The sequence below is a fragment of the Lynx canadensis genome, chromosome D4 (genome assembly GCF_007474595.2).
Source record: "Lynx canadensis isolate LIC74 chromosome D4, mLynCan4.pri.v2, whole genome shotgun sequence".
In the NCBI taxonomy this organism is placed as follows: Eukaryota; Metazoa; Chordata; class Mammalia; order Carnivora; family Felidae; genus Lynx; species Lynx canadensis.
The window spans coordinates 82,659,548-82,681,474 of NC_044315.2; the positions used below are offsets into that span (position 1 = coordinate 82,659,548).

The 21,927-nt window shown below is 43.4% G+C and overlaps 1 protein-coding gene across 7 annotated transcripts in view; it reads right to left on the reverse strand.

Annotated features, from left to right (window-relative positions):
* Nucleotides 1–21,927, reverse strand: part of DENND1A (DENN domain containing 1A) — a 512,100-nt gene that overhangs the window by 151,222 nt on the left and 338,951 nt on the right. For all 7 annotated transcript variants that reach the window (XM_030294533.1, XM_032595666.2, XM_032595664.2 and 4 more), the window contains one exon: nt 2,934–3,059. In XM_030294533.1, coding sequence (XP_030150393.1) covers nt 2,934–3,059 — 126 coding nt within the window. The remainder of the gene's footprint in view (nt 1–2,933; nt 3,060–21,927) is intronic.

Sequence of the window (21,927 nt, forward strand, 5' to 3'; positions counted from 1 at the left end):
GAGGAACTGCCTAGAATTAAATCTATGGTTCAAAAACCATCCAGGTAACATGGTGATGATTCTTGGCCAGAAAATTTTAGGCCCTCTGGCTTCCCTCCCGGCCTTCCAGAAAAAACCTCTTTGGGAGCAGATGAATGGGACAGAAAGCACGACAAATCTGCCCTATCTCACTGATTCTAGGACGCAGATTTCTTCACACAGACACACACATCTCTGGAATCTGGATGTGTCTTACAACTGATGGCATCCAATTGTCATCGGCAGCACCCTTTCCTGTTTCGTAATGGTACCTAAAGTAAGGGTGCATTTTACGATCGAATGGCAGCTGAGACTCCACGAAAGGTACCATGTTTACAACCAAACTCGTTATCCTATCCTCAAAACGCTACTTTTAGCGACTATGTAATATTCTAGCAGATGGATATTTTTAAATTTATTTAACCAGTTGCCTATTCGGAACACTTAGTCTGTTTATGATTTTACCATGATAAATACAGCTACTGGGAACACCTTTGCATTAAGTTTTTTCTTTTTCTACTTATGGGCATCATCATCTTCTCCCAGAAGTCTTGGGAAGCATTTTGACGTTTCTTGCCCCATAATTTTTTATCTTTGCCCTTTATTTTTTACCTTTGTAGACCCATCTAGACATTTCTTCTTCATGGTACCTCTTCCCGGTGTCACCACCAGAGGGCTCTCTTCTGAGTCCCCCTGACGGTCTCCTGGTCCTGCTTCCTGTATTTACTGTTCAAACATATCTGTGCTGAAAAACTAACATTCCCTATGGGGTGAAGTTTACACTTCTAGTCTAGCATCCCAGGCTCTGTCAAATTTGGCTCCAACCTCTCTCCTGCAGCCCCCTCTCCTTACCCAAACTCACGGCCCCAGACAAAGTGTCCGTGAGGGGTACTGCCTCCAAGCCTTTGCTCGCTCAGTTAACTCCACAGCCACCTCACCAACGGAGGCTCTTTCTTTTTCCAAACCTAAACCATCAGACCCAGGTCAAGTTTCACCTTCCCTATGAAACGTTTTATGGCTTATTTGATCCTTATAACCATCTGGGGATGCAGAATGATAGGTAGCCTAATCCTCATTTCACAGGTGAAGACACTGAAGTTTAAAGAGATTAAGTGGCTTGTTCAAGGTCGTACCGCTTGGAAGTACACAGCCAGGCTTTGAACTCCAGGGCTTCCGTCCTTAAACCCAATGCCTTTTAGAGCCAAGTGCAAAGTACAACCATAAACTTCTTCTGAGGAGCAACTTGTGCCCAGATCATATATCCAGCAATGCCTACCAAGATCCAACAGCCTTCGGATTCTCGACACATACACGACGATAACGAGATCGTTTTAAAAGTGGAGACACCGCACGTCTGTCAGTTCCCAGCAACACAGGGGAAGGAGCGGGCCAGTTATCCCATTCTCCTTCTAAGGATGGGAAGACAGCCAAATTTTTCTTGAATTATACGGGCGCTCAAATCAGCCCTAAACGTGACTGGTTTGGCTGGGCCTGAGGTCAGGACACAGAACGAGAGCTGCCTCGCTTGGAGACCAGGAGGCAGACCCAGAGAATGTGCTTTAACTAAGGGCTTTAGAGGACCTCAAGGAAGTCGTTCACAGGAAGCACGAAGAGAGTGCATCCCTTTTGTTACGTGACCATGACACTGCCTGAGGCTGAGGCAGCTCAGCAAGTGAGGCCTCAGTGCGAGACGGGAGACAAGGAACAGGAGGCTGGTGGCACGAGGCCGCCGCTCCCTGACCCCCACTTTGCGGACAGTATGTCCTGGGTGAAGGGAAAGCAGGTGTTTGCTCCTATTCTGGGTCTCACTGAGACACATGACCGAATCAAAGTGGTAAAAAAAATAAAAATCTTAACATATAACTGTGGCTCATGGGGAAGCATAACTGAGAGTCACTATCAGAGTTTGCACACGAAATGTACCGTCTGACATATACTCACCTGCTGTCATTTAAGACAATAAAATGCTACAAGTTAAAACAAAAGACAGAAACAAACAGGCCTGGCCGACAGACAGAGCAGCCTAAGCTGGTCCCTCATCCCCACTCCGACCGGGGTCGGCTGCCATCACCCGCCGGCTCAGGATGAAGGGAACTCTGTGCTCCTGACAGAAAAGGGCTGTCGGCAAGGTTGCCCTCCACGTTCTCTCCTATACAGAGTGACCCAGGTCCCCAAGCCAACTTCTCCGTTCTCCTTGGCCAGGAGTGGGCCGGGTAGAGGGGTATTAGATGAAAGCTTCCCACTGAAGCTGGGACAGTGGGTACTTTCTTTGGTTTGACCCGATGTCTTGAGATCTCCACAATAACTTCTCACCTCACAGGGCAGGCTGGGGACATGGATGAGGCAACTGAGGTTCAGGAAGGCTGAAGGGCCATGGAGGCGGGTAACACTGTTTCCCAGTCCTCTGCACACTCCACCTTGGCCGCACCTAAGAAGTGAATCCCCAGGACACCTTGCTTTCTCAAGGGTGGAGTAGAGGCCCCTTTAAAGGAAAAGGGCACTGGGACAGAGAGGGAAAGCACAGGCTTTGGGACTATCCGGCTCCTCCACTGGTTAGCAAGTCGTGTTGCTTCTCTGAGCCTCAGTTTCCCCATTTGTTAAGTGGAGAGGATCCACGGTGAGAGCAGGTGAGTGTGAGGTCTGGGCACCGTATTTACATGCAGCTGGGGCTACCCGGGAGGGGAGGGATCTTAACAGTCACAGGGGCAGTACGACCTCTTTATGCCAAGAGGTAGGGTGAGGAGAGGGCGCCCTCCTGGCCTCACCACTCACACACACACACACACACGCACGCACGCACGCACTCTTCTAGGTGAATTCAACAACCAGATGAAGAGCTGGCTTCTTGTGACCCCTGCGGTACATTTCTTAGCCCTGACCAAACATGGATTTGGAAATGCCAAGAAGCTACTCACCGGCTCAATTTTCAGAGCGTTTCGGTAGCTGCCAAAGAAAGCGGCCTGGGCTTTGAGGAAGGCCCTGGCCACACCATCCCCCGTAGTTGTGGAGACCTTCTTCAGCCGGTTCTTCAGTGAAGAGATCTGGTGACAGAGAGAGAGGAGACACAGGTTGAGGGCAGGGTGGGAGCATGGCCAGCTAAGCCCAACACGCACGGAGCTCCAGCAATTCCCCGGGCGGGGGATGGCTTTCATATCGCCGCTGCTGGGAGGACAAAATTGCATTCAGTATTAGGGTAGGTTTTCCAACTGGAATAGAAGGTCGTTCCTATTAGAGGGTATCAGATAAGAACAAAAACAAAACCACTTTCTAAGTAGTTTCAATGTACCAGGTAAGTGCTTTCACATCAATTTTCTAATTTAATTCTGTCAACAATCTTGCAAGGAAGAGATTAGTGTTCCTGTCTCACAAGGGGGAAAGAGTCTCAGAGAGGTTAGAATACAGGTCTAGGAACAAATCCAAGAAGTGGTTAATTGGAATATGAATTGAAAGTCTTAGAATCTGAGCCCAAAACACACACATTATCTTGGTGCCAATTCTACTTCCTCTTCAAATTACTTACATATTATTACTTACTTATATATTAGAAATAAATGGCTTATTTAGAACATACAATATATATCTCACACCTCATACTCTATATGTTAAATAAGTATATTAAAAATTGTTTATCAAATGTATACAAATATATGTATAATATAAATTACTATATACTTCATACTCTGAAGAAACAGTAGCAGCTTGTAGATATTTCCTCAAGAGATTTTAAAAAATAGACAAGAAAGCCATGGAACTGGGAAAAGCCGCCAGAAATACTTAGTATATAAATGTAAGCTATAAGGTCTTAACTACATTGCAAATTTGACTTAAGGGCCTCCTCGTGGTCAAAGCAAAAAGAGAAACACGAGTTGTGAGATTCTTTGCATCCATGTATTACAAACAAACCAGCCGAACAAATGAAAACACGTTTTCCTGGAAGTGGGAACTAAAAGAGATTTTTCCCTGTGAATCCTCAATGCGGGAAAGACTGTGTAACATGGTGGCTGTTGCCGCCAATGACAGAGACAACATCAAGCTTCCTGGTCTGTTTTGAACATGCTTTCCGTCCCCCTCAGGATGCCACACTGCACAACTTCCGGGCACACCATTCACACTGTGTTCCATATGAAAAGTACCCCGGGAACATGGCAATGTGGTAGCCTTGAGTCAATGGTGAGCAGGACCAGACATGGGCCCTGCCCTCATGAAGCTGACATTCCAGTAAGGAAAATACCAATCCGTGTGACCTTTCTACTGTGATGTGTGTATGACAGAGCTCACTAAGGAGGTCAAAGAAGGCTTCCTAGAGGGAATCAGGCTTGAACAGAAATCTAGAGGGTGGGGGCGCCTGGGTGGCTCAGTCGGTTGAGCATCCAACTTTGGCTCAGGTTACGATCTCACAGTTCGTGGGTTCCAGCCCCACATCAGGCTCTGTGCTGACAGCTCAGAGGCTGGAGACTGCTTCGGATTCTGGGTCTCCCTCTCTCTCAAAAATAAATAAACATTTTTTAAAAATTCTAAAAAAAAAGAAAGAAAGAAATCTGGAGGGGGAAGTATAACTTGGCAAAGAGGGGAAGGAACAGTACCAAACACAGGGGGAAAAAACCCGATGGTGAGAAGGAGTTCAGCGAATAGAAAGGACTGTGGGTTCCATGGAGAGAATGGTGGAGAGTATGGCTTAAAATGAGGTGGGGGGGCGGGAGGGAGGCAGAGGTCAGAGGTGCTGTGAGTACATTAAGGAGTTTTTTCCTTCTTCTTGAGGGAAATGTAAACCTAATGACGGTTTTTAAGCACACAGGTGACATTTCAGGAAGGTGTATGGGCTTAGATGTAGGACTATGTAACGGCCTGACATTATTCAAGAATAAAATAGAAAAATTAGACACAGGTGGCCCATGAATCATCTACAAATTTTAATATGAACGAGTGATGATCATTTTTCTGGGCATAGGCTCCACAGTTTTCCTCAGATCCCTAAAGGTGCCTGTGAACCTAAAAATATTAAGGATCCCAGATCTGGGATAGATTACATAGACTTTAGAAATGCTCCTAGGACATTATTTCTTATTAACAAGCTTCTGATAAGGGATTTTTTAGTGGTTTATGAAGATATATTTTACATACCATAAAATGCACTCATTTGAAGTATATAGTTCAGCCGTTTTTAGTATAATGACAAGGTTGTAGAACTATCGCTATTATCTAATCCCCAAATATTTTTATCACCCCCAAAAGAAACTCATCTTACCGTCAGTTACTTCTCATTCCCGACCAGTCTCCCCCACCTCCCTCCTTCACCCTGTCCTACGTACCCAGTAATCCCCCTTCTTTCTCTATGGATTTGCCTATTCTGGACATTTCACATCAACGGAATCATACAATATGCGGTCTTTTGTGACTGGCTCCCTTCACTTCACATCACGCTCATTATAAACAAGGTTACTCCATGTCGTAGCACTTATCAATACTTCATTCTCTTTCACAGGTGAATAATATTCTGCCATACGGACATACCACATCTTCTCTATCCTATGTATTTATCTAAGGAATGGGCACCTGGGTTGTCTCCGCATTTTGGCCATTACGAATAACGCTATGGAGACAGCAGAGATTTTGAAGAAACTGAAGGGATAAAAAAAATCCTCTGTTGCCAGAGCCTATGAAGATGAGCTGGAAGGGCACACGAAGTCATGGAGCGCTGTGCTTGGCACACAGTAAGTCACCATGGAGGGCTTACCGAGCCAAGGGAAAAAAAATCCCGTGCTGTTGCTAATGGGGCGTGCTATGTGTTTGAGCAGTAAACTGAGCGAAGGTAGGGCTACGGCTGATGTCCTTCTCTGGGAAGTCAGAAGCGATGGGAATATTCACAGAGGGGGGTGGTTACCCTCTCTCTGCTTGGAAGTAGGCCAAGGGAAACAGTTTTCCTCTAGAAGGAGTTCTGAGTATGTCTCAACACCTGGGAGTAAATATCCCATTGATGGTGACCTCTCCTGTTCTGGGACACATAAGCCCCGCGCCAGTCGTGAGAGCCCATGAAGAGCAAGGCAGGCCACTCGGCACCCAGGCAGACTCTGTCACGGACTTTCAACTTGAAACAGCAATGTGAAAAAGAAACATGCTTTATTAAAATGTTTAAAAAAAAAAAAATATATATATATATATATGGCCCACTTCCCACCCTCCCAGTAACAGAAATGCTGCCTCTCCCAGGGAGGAGGGTGACATTTCCATCCTTTGAAATGGTGCACACCACTGTCACTCTCCTAGCTCCTCAAAGGCCTTGGGCCACCTGTGCTGCAGATTATTCCTCACTTAACCTTCCCCGGCCTTTCCCTTTCATTCGGGAGGTGTTTAATTACCTTGGATTCACAACGCTGCACTTCAGGTGAGCCTCTCCTAATGGCCTCATTATCATTTTACACAAAGAAGTCGTTGCTGATTGTAACTGAGCAAATACAAGTGTGTGCCTTCCCGCCTGCCCCAGCTGGTCTGAAACCAGCCAAGTGGTCCTGGGCTCTCGCTGCCCCCGTGACCACTTAGGCCAAGACTTCGGAAGACCTCTCCTCACCCGGCAACATGGAGAAGCTTCTGTCAGCACTTCCAACTTGGAAACTTCAAGCATATGTGCATCTGATAACCGGTGATAGCATTTTGTCCTTTAAATAAAAGCGAGGGCCGACGAAGGCTTAACATAACCCACAGTCATACATCTAAAACTGAACTTGCCGGGAGTACTCGCGGGGGTTCTGGTCAAATCATTAACATTGGGGTTCGCTGGGCATAATCTGGGGGCGATGGAAATGCTGATGAGGATGGCTTCCTCCTTTAATGAGGTATCGGGAGGAAGACAGAAACAAACAGAAGAGGATACTAAATCGAATGCATCAGCTTCTCTCCCCCCCCCCCCCCATCCCATCTTGGTCACTGCAGTGTCACCCAGCTCCTCTTTTCCAGGGCCAGAGGCAGATGTTAGATTGCACACTTCTCCTTCCTCACCCACTACCATCCTCCACCACCCCAAACAGGTCCCAAATCCGCCCTCTCCTCTCCGTGCCCATGACCATGGCACTATGCCATCCAGCTCCATCCACCCTCTCTGGCCCAGACTGGTGGAGTAGCTTCCTAGACGAGCTCTCGGTCTCCAGTGTCCCCTCAGTGCCACCCACCCACAGCTGTCCCAGTAATGTCAGAAACCTACGAATCCAGTCACTTCAATCCCTCCGTCAAAATCCTTCAACGCCCCCACCCTTGGCCATCACCACCTGCAGAGAAACATCGCAATGTCGCAAGAGTCGTTGTTGACACTCTGCTCAACTGGCCTCACTTCCCTCAGCCCCACTTAACGTATACTGGACGGGTGGTGAATTACTATCCAGGAGCCTACACCACTCTCCAGCCCATACACATGGTGACTACTCAGACAGCGTGGTCTGTCTTGTCCCTTCCTGTCCTTTTTGTGAACATCTATGCACCCTCTGAGAGAGCATCCAGATGCCCATAAATGGGGCCAAGGAAGTAAATTATACCACATCCTCACAATGAAATGTTGCATAACTGCTAAGAAGTATGTGATAGTAGTTGAACTGATGTGAAAAGATGTCCACCAAATACTGCCAAGTCGGAGGAAAAATGAAAGTTGCAGAGCAATATATACAGCATGAATCATTTAAAAATTTATATATGCATATACATACATATATGCTTATATATGTAGTAAAAATCTAAAATGCCATGTATCAAACTTTAAGTATGCAGGGATGCTTTTGTTTTCCGTTTTATGCACTTTTGATTGTTTTGATTATCCTTTATTAAAAAGCATATGTTCCTTTTATAATAAAGAATTTAAATGAGGTATTTTTCCTTAATGGTCAAATGAAAGATTGCCCTGGGTTAAGGGGAAAGAGGGAATCCAGATGTCCCCTCATCTGCAAAGCCTTCCCTGACCCCGAAAACAGGGTTAATGACACCCTGCTGAGGCCGCTTGGACCGCAAAGGTGAACTGGGGCTACCACGTCTCCTGCTCGACTGAGTTCCCAGAAGGGCCAGCAGTGCTTGGCTGGTGTAACCATTCCGCCCTTGCTGCTACACGAAGGAACAGGCAAAAGAATGTTTTGATACCCTAAGTGGCATTTCCAGGGGCTGAGCCATTCTGCTTGGAGGAAAGTCTAGGATCACATTCTTCAAGCAGACTGATCACTACAAGAACCTGGTCTCAGTTGGGAAGGACTGGGGGAGAAACAGATACCCACCCATTCCCCTTCTGCAGAAAGCCACCACTTAGACGCAACCAGAACTGCAGGGAAAACGAACCTCCGGATGCTGAAGCAGTTGAGGCGGACAGCCAGCCCAGTCTTAACACTGTAAATGCAACATGTGCAATGACAAAAGCAGTATTTCCCACCCCACCCCACCCCCCACCCCTGTACCGTGTTCTTGCTTCACTTGGTCACTGAAGGCTCTACCTCACAGATCTTGATTTCACCTGCTTCTCTGTCCCCATGCACTCCTCAGGTGGCAGGGTAGCCTGACTCACCGAATTTTAAGATCAGAAACCTGGCTTTCCTACTTTCTTAACCTTTCTGAGCTTCCATTTCCTTTGCTGTAAAATGACGTATCTGCAACCTACTTACGTTGTGAAGATTACAATACAATGGGCGTAAAATGGATAGCGGATGTAGCGCATAGCCTAATTTGCTTTGGTATTCACGCTTCCTCTTACCTGGACTATTGCGACCATCTTTCAATTGGTGGCCCTTCTATTTTCACCCTGGTCTAAGACAACCTTTGCGTGAACTTGCCTTTCTAAAACAAGAGGCTACATCATATCACTCCCTTCCTCTAAAATTTTTGATGGCTCCAGTGGTGCTGGGTGGCTCAGTCAGTTAAGCCTCTGACTTCGGCTCAGGTCATGATCTTGTGGTTCTTGGGTTCGAGCCCCATGTTGGGTTCTGTGCTGACAGCTCGGAGCCCGGAGCCTGCTTCAGATTCTGTGTCTCCCTCTCTCTCTGACTCTCCTGTGTTTGCGCTCTCAGTCTCTCTCTCTCAAAAATAAATAAACGTTGAAAACAATTTTTTAATTTTTGGTGGCTCTATAGTGCTCACATAATCAAAGTCCAAATTTCTTAGCACAATATTCAAGGCCCTCTATGGGCTCGGCTCAAGCTCCATTTCCAACACTGCCTTCTACTGAATTTCAGAGGTCTCCAAACCACCCCTAAGCCTGGGATATTCTTTATCCTGTTCTTGAACAAAATCCTTTCATTAAAAAAAAAAAAAAAGCCCCTTTCTGTGACACCCTCTGTCAGAACAAATAACTCGTTCTTAGGGCACAGTAGCTTACTCCTTCCATTGATCCTAATCTTCGCAGGCCCCATGCTGGAGATGTGCCGGGAACAGGTGCGGATGGCCAGGACCCAGTGCAGGAGAGCTGTCTGTAGTCAGGCTCCCCCAGAAGAGCCACAGGCAGCTTGCTACTACTCCAAAAGGGGCTCTCGGGTGGTATATATCATCATCCTCGTATTCAGCTTTCTGAATAACCAGTATTTTTACATATCTTCTTCCCCACCAGAATGAAGATAACTTATCAGCGCTCAACAGATACAGGTTTCTTTTTACTTTATTTTACTTTTTTTAATGTTTACTTATTTTTGGGAGAGAGAGAGAGAGAGACAGACAGACAGACAGACAGACAGACAGACAGACAGTGTGGGAGCGGGGGAAGGGCAGAGAAAGGAGGAGACACAGAACTCGAAGTGGGCTCCAGGCTCCGCGCTGTCAGCACAGAACCCAACGCGGGGCTCGAACTCACGAACTGTGAGATCATGACCTGAGCCGAAGTCGGACGCTTAATCAACGGACCCACCCAGGCGCCCCGGATTTATTTTGTTATTACTCGGTTGCAACTTGTGGGCGGGGAGGCAGGAAGGTGGAGATAAAGACGGCCCACGATTCACCTATCCCCCTCTAAGACGCTCCTGTCCACTTCTGACAGGAAAAGGGATCTACAAAATACTGCCAGACGGGGAAAAACGCAAGTTGCTGAGCAGTATATATGGCAAAAATCGAAATCGCCACGTATCAAGCATGAACTATGCAGGGATGCTTTCACTGTCTATTTTATGCACTTCTGATTGTTAGGATCTTTCAGTAGCATCCCCACTGCTTGGAGGATAAAGACTAAAGTCCTAGCCTGGCCTGTAAGGCCCGGGGTGATTGGCCTCAGCCTCTCTCAGATTCGAGGCTCTGCATCCCCTCCATGGCGTCCACCCTCTGGACTCCAGTCACACTGGCCTCCCGTGCACCCCAAGACCTCTGGTGGGCCTGGTCCTCCGGAGTGCTCCCAACACCATGACCCCCTTGCCCACAACCCAGCGCTGTCCAATAGGCCCGTCTGCCAATAATTTATTGCCTGTGTTGTCTGCTGTGGTAGCTGCAACTGAGTGCTCGAAATGCGCCTGGTGTGACTGAGGAACTGAAGTTTTTATTTTATTCCATTGTAATCAATTAAAATTTAAATAGCCACATGCGAATAGTGGCTGCCGTACTAAACAACGACCCGTCATCCTCCAGGTCTCAGCTCAAATATAATCCCTTCCTGGGTCTGACCCCTCAGAGTAGACCAAGGTTCCCTGTCACATACTCTCCTTGTACCGTTCCTTCAATGTGAAATGGTGCATGTTGCAACAATCCCATAAATGTCTCTTTTCTATTAGGCTGGACGTTCTAGGAAGGCAAGAACCATGACCATCCTCAGGGCTGGCACAACACTTCAAGCAGAGAGTTTTAAAAAGTCTGACTCAGGTAGCCTGTGCAAGGGGCCCCACTTCTCGCCTTAACTGCCCAGTGTTAGAAATGAAGTCAAAAGGGGGTACCTGGGTGGCTCAGTCAGTTAGGCGTCTGACTTTGGCTCAGGTCATGATCTTGTGGTCTGTGAGTTCAAGCCCCACGTTGGGCTCTGTGCTGACAGCTCAGGGCCTGGAGCCTGTTTCAGATTCTGTGTCTCCCTCTCTCTCTGACCCTCCCCTGTTCGTGCTCTGTCTCTCTGTCTCAAAAATAAATAAACGTTAAAAAAAAAAAAAAGAAAAAAAAAAGAAATGAAGTTAAAAGATTTTTTTGTTTTGCCCAGACATCCAGCAGCACCTGGAAAGAGGCACTAGAATCACACTTTCTTTCTCCTTTTAAAAATGGCCTGTAAGGGGGCTCCTGGGTGGCTCAGTTGGTTAAGCGTCTGACTTCAGCTCAGGTCATGATCTCCTGGTTCAGGAGTTTGAGCCCCATATCGGGCTCTGCGCTGACAGCTCAGAGCCTGGAGCTTGCTTCAGATTCTGTGTCTCCCTCTCTCTCCGCTCCTCCCTTGCTCACACTCTGTTTCTCTCTCTCAAAAACAAATAAACATTAAAAAACAAATTTTTTTTTTTAAATGGCCTGTAAGGACCAAGCCACATTGATTTTTCCTTTCCTGAACAGACTAGATATCAAGGCTGCTATGAGATCCCCCGCGCAATGTCTGGGTCTGGAGAGGAGAGAAGGAACTATTGCCTTGTTTTCCTATTTTCAGGGACACAGATACGTTGGCTCCCTCTACTACCTTCACGTGAGCAATGAAAAATGGCAGTGTATCTACCAATGCCTTCGTTCTTGCCTCAAATTTGAAGCACAAAGTCTTGATGTGTAAAGGCAATCCCACCCGACTGTCTGAAATCAGGAATTCATTAGGAGAAAGGAAGAGGAATTAGTATTTATCAAGCCCCTGACTAGGTACCAAACACCATGGCAGGTGTTTTCATACCCAGCATTGTATTAAAAACGTTACAACTGGGGGCGCCTGGGTGGCTTGGTCGGTTAAGCGTCCGACTTCGGCTCAGGGCATGATCTCACAGTCCGTGAGTTCGAGCCCCACGTCGGGCTCTGTGCTGACAGCTCAGAGCCTGGAGCCTGTTTCAGATTGTGTGTCTCCCTCTCTCTCTGCCCCTCCCCTGTTCATACTCTGTCTCTCTCTGTCTCAAAAATAAATAAACGTTAAAAAAAATTAAAAAAAAAAACACGTTACAACTGGGCTAGACAGGCATGGTTATCCCCACTATATAGATAAGGAAAGTGAGCCACAGCCCCATGTCACATGGCCAGACCAAAGTCAAGCCCAGGTCTGTCTTACTCCAAGTCTGTGCAACTTCATGGATTCTCACTGCTGCCAGGATTTCTTAAGACCAGCAAATTAGATGTGCCCTTGATACTGGTTTATTTCTTCCCCAACTTAAATCTATCTCCATTATTGCTTCCTCTCATTCCTTGTTTTTCTGTTTCTTTCTTGAGAACATGGTTGTACCTTGACCTCAGTTGGCTTTAATTGCTTCTTCTGCATCCCATTTTCCCCTCAAAGATCCTGGTTCTCCATGGGGGAGTGGAGACCGTGCTAGTTACGTGGAGCTCCAAGCAGGAGCTGGCTAGGACCCTCGGGGCCCAGGCTGCTGCTCCCCTCTGTCTCTCTCCTGACATCTCACTGGTTGAGCATTAAGTCCGACAGTTGGAGGCAAGCCTTACAATCTAAGCAGTTTTTGTTAGACAAAAGGATCAATTTTCATTATGTGAATGGCTACTTCACTATACGCTATAATGGCTTTGTTGAGCATCTTAAGAACTATCAAGTCCTTAAAATGCCACTCTTGGAGTAAAAAAGTAGAATTTCGAAACAAAAAGGCCCATTTCCACTATCTGCCTAACAATAGTGCGCCACAGACTAGAGCCCTCCAGCCCCCCAACCTCATGCATTTAATCTAAGTACCCTGGCATTTTAAACTGAAACACAGAAGCAACAACTTTGCATTCTTCTACCTATTTGTAATCTTCTTCTTCTTCCAAAAGCCCCCCCCTTTTTTTTTGCCCAGAGGAAGTGAAATTGTCTTTGTTTTCCCTATAAAACAATTTAGCTTTAACACACACACACACACACACACACACACACACACACACACACACACAATTAATGCAGCTGAAAATCCTGCCCAAGCTAAAGGAGGCTACAAGCAAGAGCTGAGCTCTGAGTAAATGTGTATTTATATTATTAGGTGGTCATTCAATAAAGGGATGATTTCTAACCAAATATGTGCATGCGAGTATGCCTATATATATACATGCATCCGGGGAGTATTTTAAAAGAAGGGTTTTCTCCCCCATACTTCTGGCAGTTTAGGTTTAAAGGTCAGATTTAAACTATCACCATGTTTCACAATGCAATCTGTGCAGTGCCGCGTAATGAAATGGTTCAGTAAAGGTGCTCGTGGAAATTCTTTTAATTAGGTCTAAGGCTTTTCAGTTGTCAACATGAATAAACCAAGAACCATTCTCTTGCAAACACAAGGCACAAAATACAAATGTAAGTTACCTTTGAAAAAACAGATACACACTTGCAAAAGGGAAGTTATACGTTTTTTTTTTTTTTTACAACATATTCTCTGCCGATTTTTTTTTAAATGCCAACATCTTTCAACAACAAAATGGACTGCAAATCAAAAATAAAGGGGTTGGTCTATTTTTAATGAACCAGGACACTAATGCCTGGTTCTAATTTGAAGTATTTGCAGGAAGACTAAAGTTAATCATAACTAAAAATGTTGATCAAGAGATTAATGACGTTCTTCATGGGCAAAAGCCATCTATCCATTTAACTATAATTAATTCTATAGATCAGCGGTATTTCAGTCAGACATGTGAACGTCTCAGAATGACTCCCGCAAATTGAATGATATCTATTAAAAATGTACCAAAAGGCACTTTTGCCCTCACCACCACTATCTGAGACCTAAAAGATGAGTATATCACAGCAGGAACATCATCAAGACTCCTGCCTTTCAAAGCGATGTTGACAAACGAAACTACTCGGACTGGGAATCTTTAGCCATCAGTTCAAAGCTAAATCTAGGGATGGAAATTCTCAAAATGAAAACTGTAAGAACACGGTGCCGTTGCTTGGGGAAGTTGGATCATATTCACACTGAGCTCTGATGGAAAAAGCAAAATTAAATAAACAATTCCAAGTACCACCAGTAGCTCAGATTTAGATGGATGGATACAAAGGTGCTTGGTTGCTAAAAGCCAACTGGCTTTTGGACTTGAGGAAGAATGAGGCAACTCAAATGGAAGGACCGCAGCATGTAACATGCACGTGTAATGAATCAGTGCGTTGATTGACCAATAAATGAATGTATGTCTAGCAAACCCTGAGCATGAAGGTACCATACCCAAAAGTGTGTTGATTTAGTCTGGGGTCAAATTCTGCTTTAGATGCTGGCTATTTGCTGGTGACTTAACCTCTTCTCTTCATCTATAAAAAAGGGGTAAAGTACCCACCCCCACCACATTTGTTTCAGAACTGTTACGCAGATTAAATGTCAACATTTTCTGAGCCTCTAGCACAGTGCCTGGCACAGAGTAGGAGCCTCATAGATGGTGACTATTTTTCCGTACAACTCCACTCCAAAGCCAAAACAACCCTAGCCACTACTGTAGCATAAAGATAAAATAGCGGACTCACAATTAACATTTTCTAGGGCATCAATTACTGAAATGTCACTCATTATGCTATGCTAAACCCGGTGGGTTTATTTAGTGACCCAAACTCGGTGTGTATTTGGGAGTTAATGAAGTGCACGGTGTTTACAAAGATAAAAGCGGGATTTGTCTCAGCAACAATCCTGGGCTGGATGGATGTAGATTTCCATGCTCAGGGATGCAGCCAGGCTGGATCCATGGTGGATCACATGGATACATCCCCACAGAGTGAGCTATCTTCCAATGGGATCTGGGCATCTCCACCTCCTCGGGGGAGAAAAAAAACAGGAAGGGGGGGGGTGGGAAGTGTGTATAATAGATGTGTTTCACAGTGTCCCTGCTGTGATGAACAACTTGATCCACTTACAGTTCCAAACACATGATGCATAAAAGAGCTGACAGAAATTCAATTCTTGCAAAGAAAAGCATCTGCTCTCTAGTGGGAACGGCCAAATATTAAGCAGTTTTAAGGCAGGGCAAAGACCTAGAGGAGCGCACTTCATTATCTGGATAGCCAGAGTAAAGAAATGCAGAGGATTACAAACGGACGAACGAAAAAGTAGCCGAGATTCCAAGCGTTAATTACCCGGAGTACAAGGATTCAAGTTAAATCTTTGTTACGACAAATATTAAACCCAGCTGTGTTTATGTAGCAGTTGTGAAAAAGGAGAAAAAAAGAAACCCGTGTACAATATCTGTGAGCTCTGCCAGTTAATTGAATCCGCTGGCAGCCCTTCCTCTACCACGAGCCAAACATCCTCAAAGATAAAATGTAGCTTTTAAACAGACCTGGGGAAACGGAATCAAGAAATTTCAACCAATAAAACACAACTCTTTACTGGTATAAAAGTAAAGTAAAATTCAGTAATGAAAGGAAGGAAGTCTTTTAAACATTTACTGCATTCCAAAGCTTGGAGTTGCGGTTTATTGCCGAGGTCTCTTCTGATGTCCCACAGTGCTCCTGCTCCAGCATCTTTAATGAAGTCCCATAAACCCCCATAAAATACTTGATTGTTGACAAATCGTACGCACACACTCAGGGCAAGGCCCACTGGGTCAGGATGCTCCTGCCCTCGCTGCATGAAATTTACAAGTCATGGAGTGGACACCGTCAAGGAGAGTGGCCAACACAGAACAGAGTCCTACAGACAAGGACTTAAAAGCATGAGGGATGAATGGTGACAGGTAGACACCTGAAGACATACAAACCAGGAAGCCCAAAGCCCAAACATTCAAGTGTTTCAGATGAGGGGAAGAAAGATGATTTTCCTATCATAAACCTGGTGATAATATTATAGAAAATTTAGAAAAATAGAGGAGGAAAATGTTAACTCATAGCTTTACTATCTTTTTTTTTTTTTTTTTAAATGTTTATTTATTTTTGAAGGGGAGAGAAACAGAGCATGAACAGGGGAGGAGCAGAGAGCGAGGGAGACAAGGAATCCGAAGCAGGCTCCGGGCTCCAAGCTGTCAGCAAGAGCCCAATGCGGGGCTCGAACTCACAAACTGTGAGATCATGACCTGAGCCGAAGTCGGACGCTTAACCGACTGAGCCACCCAGGTGCCCCACAGCTTTACTATCTTAACACCCTACTGCTGGCAATTTGGGAGATCTTTTAAAAATCTTTTACTTCTGTGTATATGGCTATTTTTCTTCATTGTCTCATAGTGGATGTGTCATTTATTCTGCTTTTTTTTCACTAAGTTGCATCTTTAGCATTCCCTGTGTTGCCCACAGTCTTCATAACCATCATTTTTAATGACTTGTAGGGTGCACTCCACTGAATGGCAAACGGATACATTACCTTAATTACTCCTCCTAATTTTGGATATTAAGGTTGCTTCCACCTTTGGTTAACAAAACATCAACAATGCTATTTGGTTAGGTGGCTTTCTCCATTTAGAAGTATTTACCAGAAAAAAAATCTTAGAAGTCGAATTATTGAGTCAAAAAAAGAATACACATCTTAACGTCCTATTTAAATATATCATGATATAACAAAGCCTGTTATAAAAGAGCATCACTCAGGCTACAAAAAGCATGGAGTGAAAAAAGGAAAAGAGTAAGCAGACAGTAAAGGCCTCCACATACATGTGCTTACACAAAAGCCTACAAATTTCAGGCCAAAGAATATTAAAAAAAAGGGCCCTAACTGAGCCATGGGAAATCTTGTTCCCCAGTAATAAAATGTGGTACGTCCACATCACTGGAAGCCTGGAAGAATTTGAGTTCCCTTTTATCAAGCTTTTTAAAAGCTCTCCAAACTATGTACTGGCCAAGGAGCCTATACTTACTTAATGCTCTTGAAGGAACAAGAGATTTTATTTAAAATTTAGGAGAGAAACAGATGAAGAGTGTTTCGTTAAATGGCTGCAGAGGGAGGGGACATTATGTTTCTGTTCTCAGCATCCACATGGGCTTGAGATAAACATGAAGTCTATAAACAGGCGTGGAAATCAATAAGAGACGTACTATCTTTGCAACATTCCTCCTCTAAAATCCACAGCTGGGGAACAATACAATATTGTCAGTGAGAACGGCAAATCTGCAAGTCTCATGGAACCCAGCAAATCTGCAAGTCTCATGGAACCCAGCAAAATACAATAGCATTAACCTGGTCAATCTGTTTTTTCTTTTCTTTTTTTTTTTTAAGGTAGAAAAAGATAGCTGACGTAAGATTACAGAAGTTGAGACCAAACTATCTAGGTACTTACTAGAAAGCCAGAACCACCCTACCTCCCAAGTTACCCCTTTCCCCATGTTCATAAATCACATGAAAATCAAGAGTGATGTTCTGAAAGCAACTCGATATTGGAGCCTTTTTTTTTTAATTTTTTTTAACGTTTATTTATTTTTGAGACAGAGAGAGACAGAGCATGAGTGGGGATGGGGTAGAGAGAGAGGGAGACACGGAATCTGAAACAGGCTCCAGGCTCTGAGCAGTCAGCACAGAGCCCGACGTGGGGCTTGAACTCATGGGCCGTGAGATCATGACCTGAGTCGAAGTCGGACGCTTAACCGACCAAGCCACCCAGGCGCCCCATGGAGCCTCCTTTTTAAATTTATTTCCAAGTCCTCTCATTTTTAAAAATGAACATAAGTCATAACTGATGTATGATAGAATGCATAGAAAGTACAGCTGGAGGAGTTCTGACAAATGTATGGACCCGTGTAACCACCACCAAAATCAAGACACAGAATGCTTTCTTCACCCCAAAATGTGCCCTGGTACCCTTGTCAGTCACTCCTTGCCTTCTCCAACCCAGCCCAAGGCAACCACTGATCTGCTTTCATCCACCAAGGACTAGCTTTTGCTCTTCTAGAATTCTATATAAATAAAATCATATAGTATATTCTCTTACATCTGACTTCTTTTACTCAGTGTTAGGTATTTCAGATTCATCTATGTTGTCGGGCAGATCAGTTGTTTCTTTTTGTTGCTGAGTAGTATTCCATTTTATAAGTATATCACTGTTTATACAATCACCAGGTGAAGGACAGCTGGGTTGTTTCAGTTTTTGGCGATTATGAACAAAGCCGCTGAAAACATGTACACGCAGATATTTGTGTGCACATAAGTTTTAATTTTCTTGGGTGAATACTTAGGAATGAAATAGTTGGTCAAATAGTAAACATATGTTTAACATACACATTTATAAGAACTGTAGTCATTTTATTTGGGTTATACCAGTGGGTATATGGTGGTACACTCATTGTAATATTAACCTGCTCCTTCAAGGAGCATGTTTTTGCATATTCATTGGCCATTTGAAGATCTTTTACTGTTAAGTGTCAAGTTTAACTGGGCTGTCTCCTTATTACAGGGTTTAAGACTTCTTCATATAACCTGGATAAAAACCCATTTTCATATATAGGTAGGGAGAATATTTTCTCTCAGGCTATGGTTTGCCTCTTCATTTTTTCAATGGTGTCTTTTGAAGAGGGTAAGTTTTTACTTTTATTAGGTTTGATTGATTGCTTTTGCTTTTATGATGTGTGCCTTCTATGTCTACGAAATCTTTGCCTACCCCAAGCTCATAAAGATTTTCTCCTCTATTTTCTTCTGCTCATTTTATAGTTTTTGCTTCTATATTTACGTCCAGAATCCATTTTGAACTAGAATTTACGTGAGGTAAAAGTAGATTCATTTTGTTTCTGTGTGGATATCCAGTTGCTCGGGTAACATTTGTTGAAAAAAACCTAACATCTCTCTATTAAATTACTTTGGCATATTTGTTGGAGATCAGTTGGGCCTAATTCTGAAATATTTATTCTGTCCTATCGAACTATATATATGTACACTTACTGTAATTTTATAGTAAGTCTCGAAAGTAGGCAATGTAAGTCCTACAACTTTGTTCTTTTTCAACATTGTTTTGGCTATTCTAGATCTTTCGCATATTCATATACATTTTAGAATTAGCTTGTCAAGTTTTTTTTTTTTTTTTTAAGCCATCTGGAATTTGGGTTGGGAATATATTGAATCTATAGATCAATTCAGGGAAAATTAACATCTTTAAAATGTGGAGTCTTCCAATCGAAAATATGGAATATCTCTCCATTTGTTTAGGTCTTTTAGGTTTTTTTCTCAGAAATATTTTATAGCTTTTAGTATACAAATCTCACATGTTTTGTTAAATTTATTCCTAAATATTTTGTGTGCCATTTTAAATGGCACTTAAAATTTTTCACTTTTCAACTGCTTATCACCACTATATAGAAATATATTTAGCTTTTGTATACTGACCTTATCCTACGTGCTTGCTAAATTAATTTACAAGACTCCTTAGGATCTTCCATACACATGATCATATCTGAAAAAAAGACAATTTTACTTCATCCTTTTTTTCTTTCTTGTCTTAGCAAGCTGGTTAGAACCACTAGTACATTGCTGAATAGAAATGGGAAGAGCAGACATTCTTTTGGTTGTCATTCTGAGAGGAAAAAGCATTCATTCTTTCATCAGTAAGATGTTAGCTGTAGGTTTTTCCAAGATGCTCTTGATCACAATGAGGAAACCTCGTTTGTAAAGAGCTCTTAACATGAGAGGGGTTGAATTTTTCCTAAAATATGTGGTTCTATGAGGTATTAGCCTTTTTATAGATTGTATTCAATTCGTCAAAATTTTGTTAAAGATTTTTACATCTGTATTTATGAGGCATATTGGCCAGCACTTTTCTTTTCTTGTAGATTCTTCATGTGCTTTTCATGTCAGAGTAATGCTAACCTCCGAAAATAAGGTGGGAGCTGTTCCTTTCCCCTTTATTTTCTCAAAAAGGTTAGTGTAAGGTTGCTATTTGTTCTTCCTTAAATGCATGATAGAATTAACCAAACTATCTGGCACTGGAATTTTCTCTGTGGGAAAGTTTTAATTACAAATTCAAATTTATTTAATAGAAATAGTGCTACTTTTTCTGTTTTCTATTTCTTATTGAGTAACTTTCGGTACTTTGTGTATTCAAAGAATTTGATTATCTAATTTATCAAAATCATAGGCACAGAGTTCTTTATAAAACTCTCTTATTTCCTTTTTAAAAAATATCCTTTTGGGGCACCTGGGTGACTCAGTCAGTTAAGCATCCAACTTAGGTTCAGGTCATGATCTCACGGTCTGTGGGGTCAAGCCCTGCGTCAGGCTCTGTGCTGACAGCTCAGAGCCTGGAGCCTGCTTCGGATTCTGTGTCTCCCTCTCTCTCTGCCTCTCCCCCACTCATGCTCGCTCGCTCTCTCTCTCTCTCTCTCTCTCTCTCTCACAAAATGAATAAACGTTAAAAAAAATTTTTTTAAATATCCTTTTTATTTTGCAATATTTTTATACTTCCAGAAAAGTTGCAAAGATACTACAGGGAGTACCTATACACTCCACGGTTTGTTTCCCTAGTAGATCTTATATTACGAGAGCACATTTGTCAAAACTAACACCAACACCGGCACATTATTAACTAAACTCTAAACCTCATTGTGATTTCACCAATTTTTCCAGTAGTGTTCTTTTTCTATCCCAGTATCCAATCCAGAATTTCACCTTGTATTTAGTTTGTCATTTCTCTTCAGTCCTCTCTGGTCTGTGACAGTTCCTCAGGCTTTCCTATGTTTTTTATGACCTTGACAGCTTTTCAAATTTTATTTTAGGGAAAGAGAGAGACACACATGAATGGGGGAGAGGGAAAGAGAGAGTGAAACTTAGGCGGGCTCCACACTCAAACCTACGACCCTGGGATCATGACCTGAGCCGAAACTAAGAGTCAGACACTCAACCAACTGAGTCACCCAAGGTGCCCCTGGCCTTGACAGTTTTGAAAAGTGCTAGTCAGGTATGTTATAAGATGTCCCTCAATTTTCGGTTAACTGAAGTTTTTTGTCATTATTTGGGTTTTTGGAAAGAATGCCTGAGAGGTCATGTATCCTTCTCATCATATCAAGGTTACATAATCTTCACACAACATCACTGGTGACATTAAACTTGATCACTTGAAGAAGTGCTTGACATCTGTCCATTCAAGTTACACTTTCTCCCTTTACAGACTCTGTTTCTTGGAAGTAAGTCCAGCCCCACTCAAGTGTATGTGTGTTGCAGGGGGTGGGGTGGGGTGGGGTGGGGACGATTAAGCTCCTTCTCCTGAGAGGACAGTATCTACAGATATTTGGAACTCTTCTATGAGCAACATTTGCCTCTCATCTCCCACCAACTCTCTATTGGCTGGTATTTGCATGATGTACCTTTCCCATGCTTTTCCTTTTCATCTGGCTGACTCTTTGAGATGAAATTCTTGTGGACAGCATCCCACTGGGTCCTGATTATTTATATAATTACTCTCCTTTAATTGGAATATTTAGACCATGTACATTTAATGCAATAATCAATATAGTGGGTCAATCTCTCATCTTGCTAACTTTTCTACTTGTTCCCTCTGTGTTTGGTTCTGTCATCCTTCCCCCTCCCTCTAAATGGTTTGGATCTTCAATATTGGCTTATTGCCTATACATCTTGTTTTCCCCCTTAGCGGCTCCTCTAAGGTTTACGGTATACATCTTTAACTGAAGAGGCTACCTTCAAACAATGTTATACCATTTTACATAGAATTTAAGAATCTGAAAACTGTATGCTTCCCTTTCTCCATCTACACACTGTCCTCTGTTGTTACCGCTGCCATACATTTCATTTCACTTCTACCCATGTTACAACACACAATACGTTAGTTTTTTTTTAATTTAAATACTCAAGTTATCATTTATAGAAATTAAAAATGAAGAAAGAAGTCTAGGGGCACTTAGGTGGCTCAGTTGGTTAAGCGTCCGACTTCGGCTCAGGTCGTGATCTCGCGGTCTGTGGGTTCGAGCCCCCGTGTCGGGCTCTGTGCTGA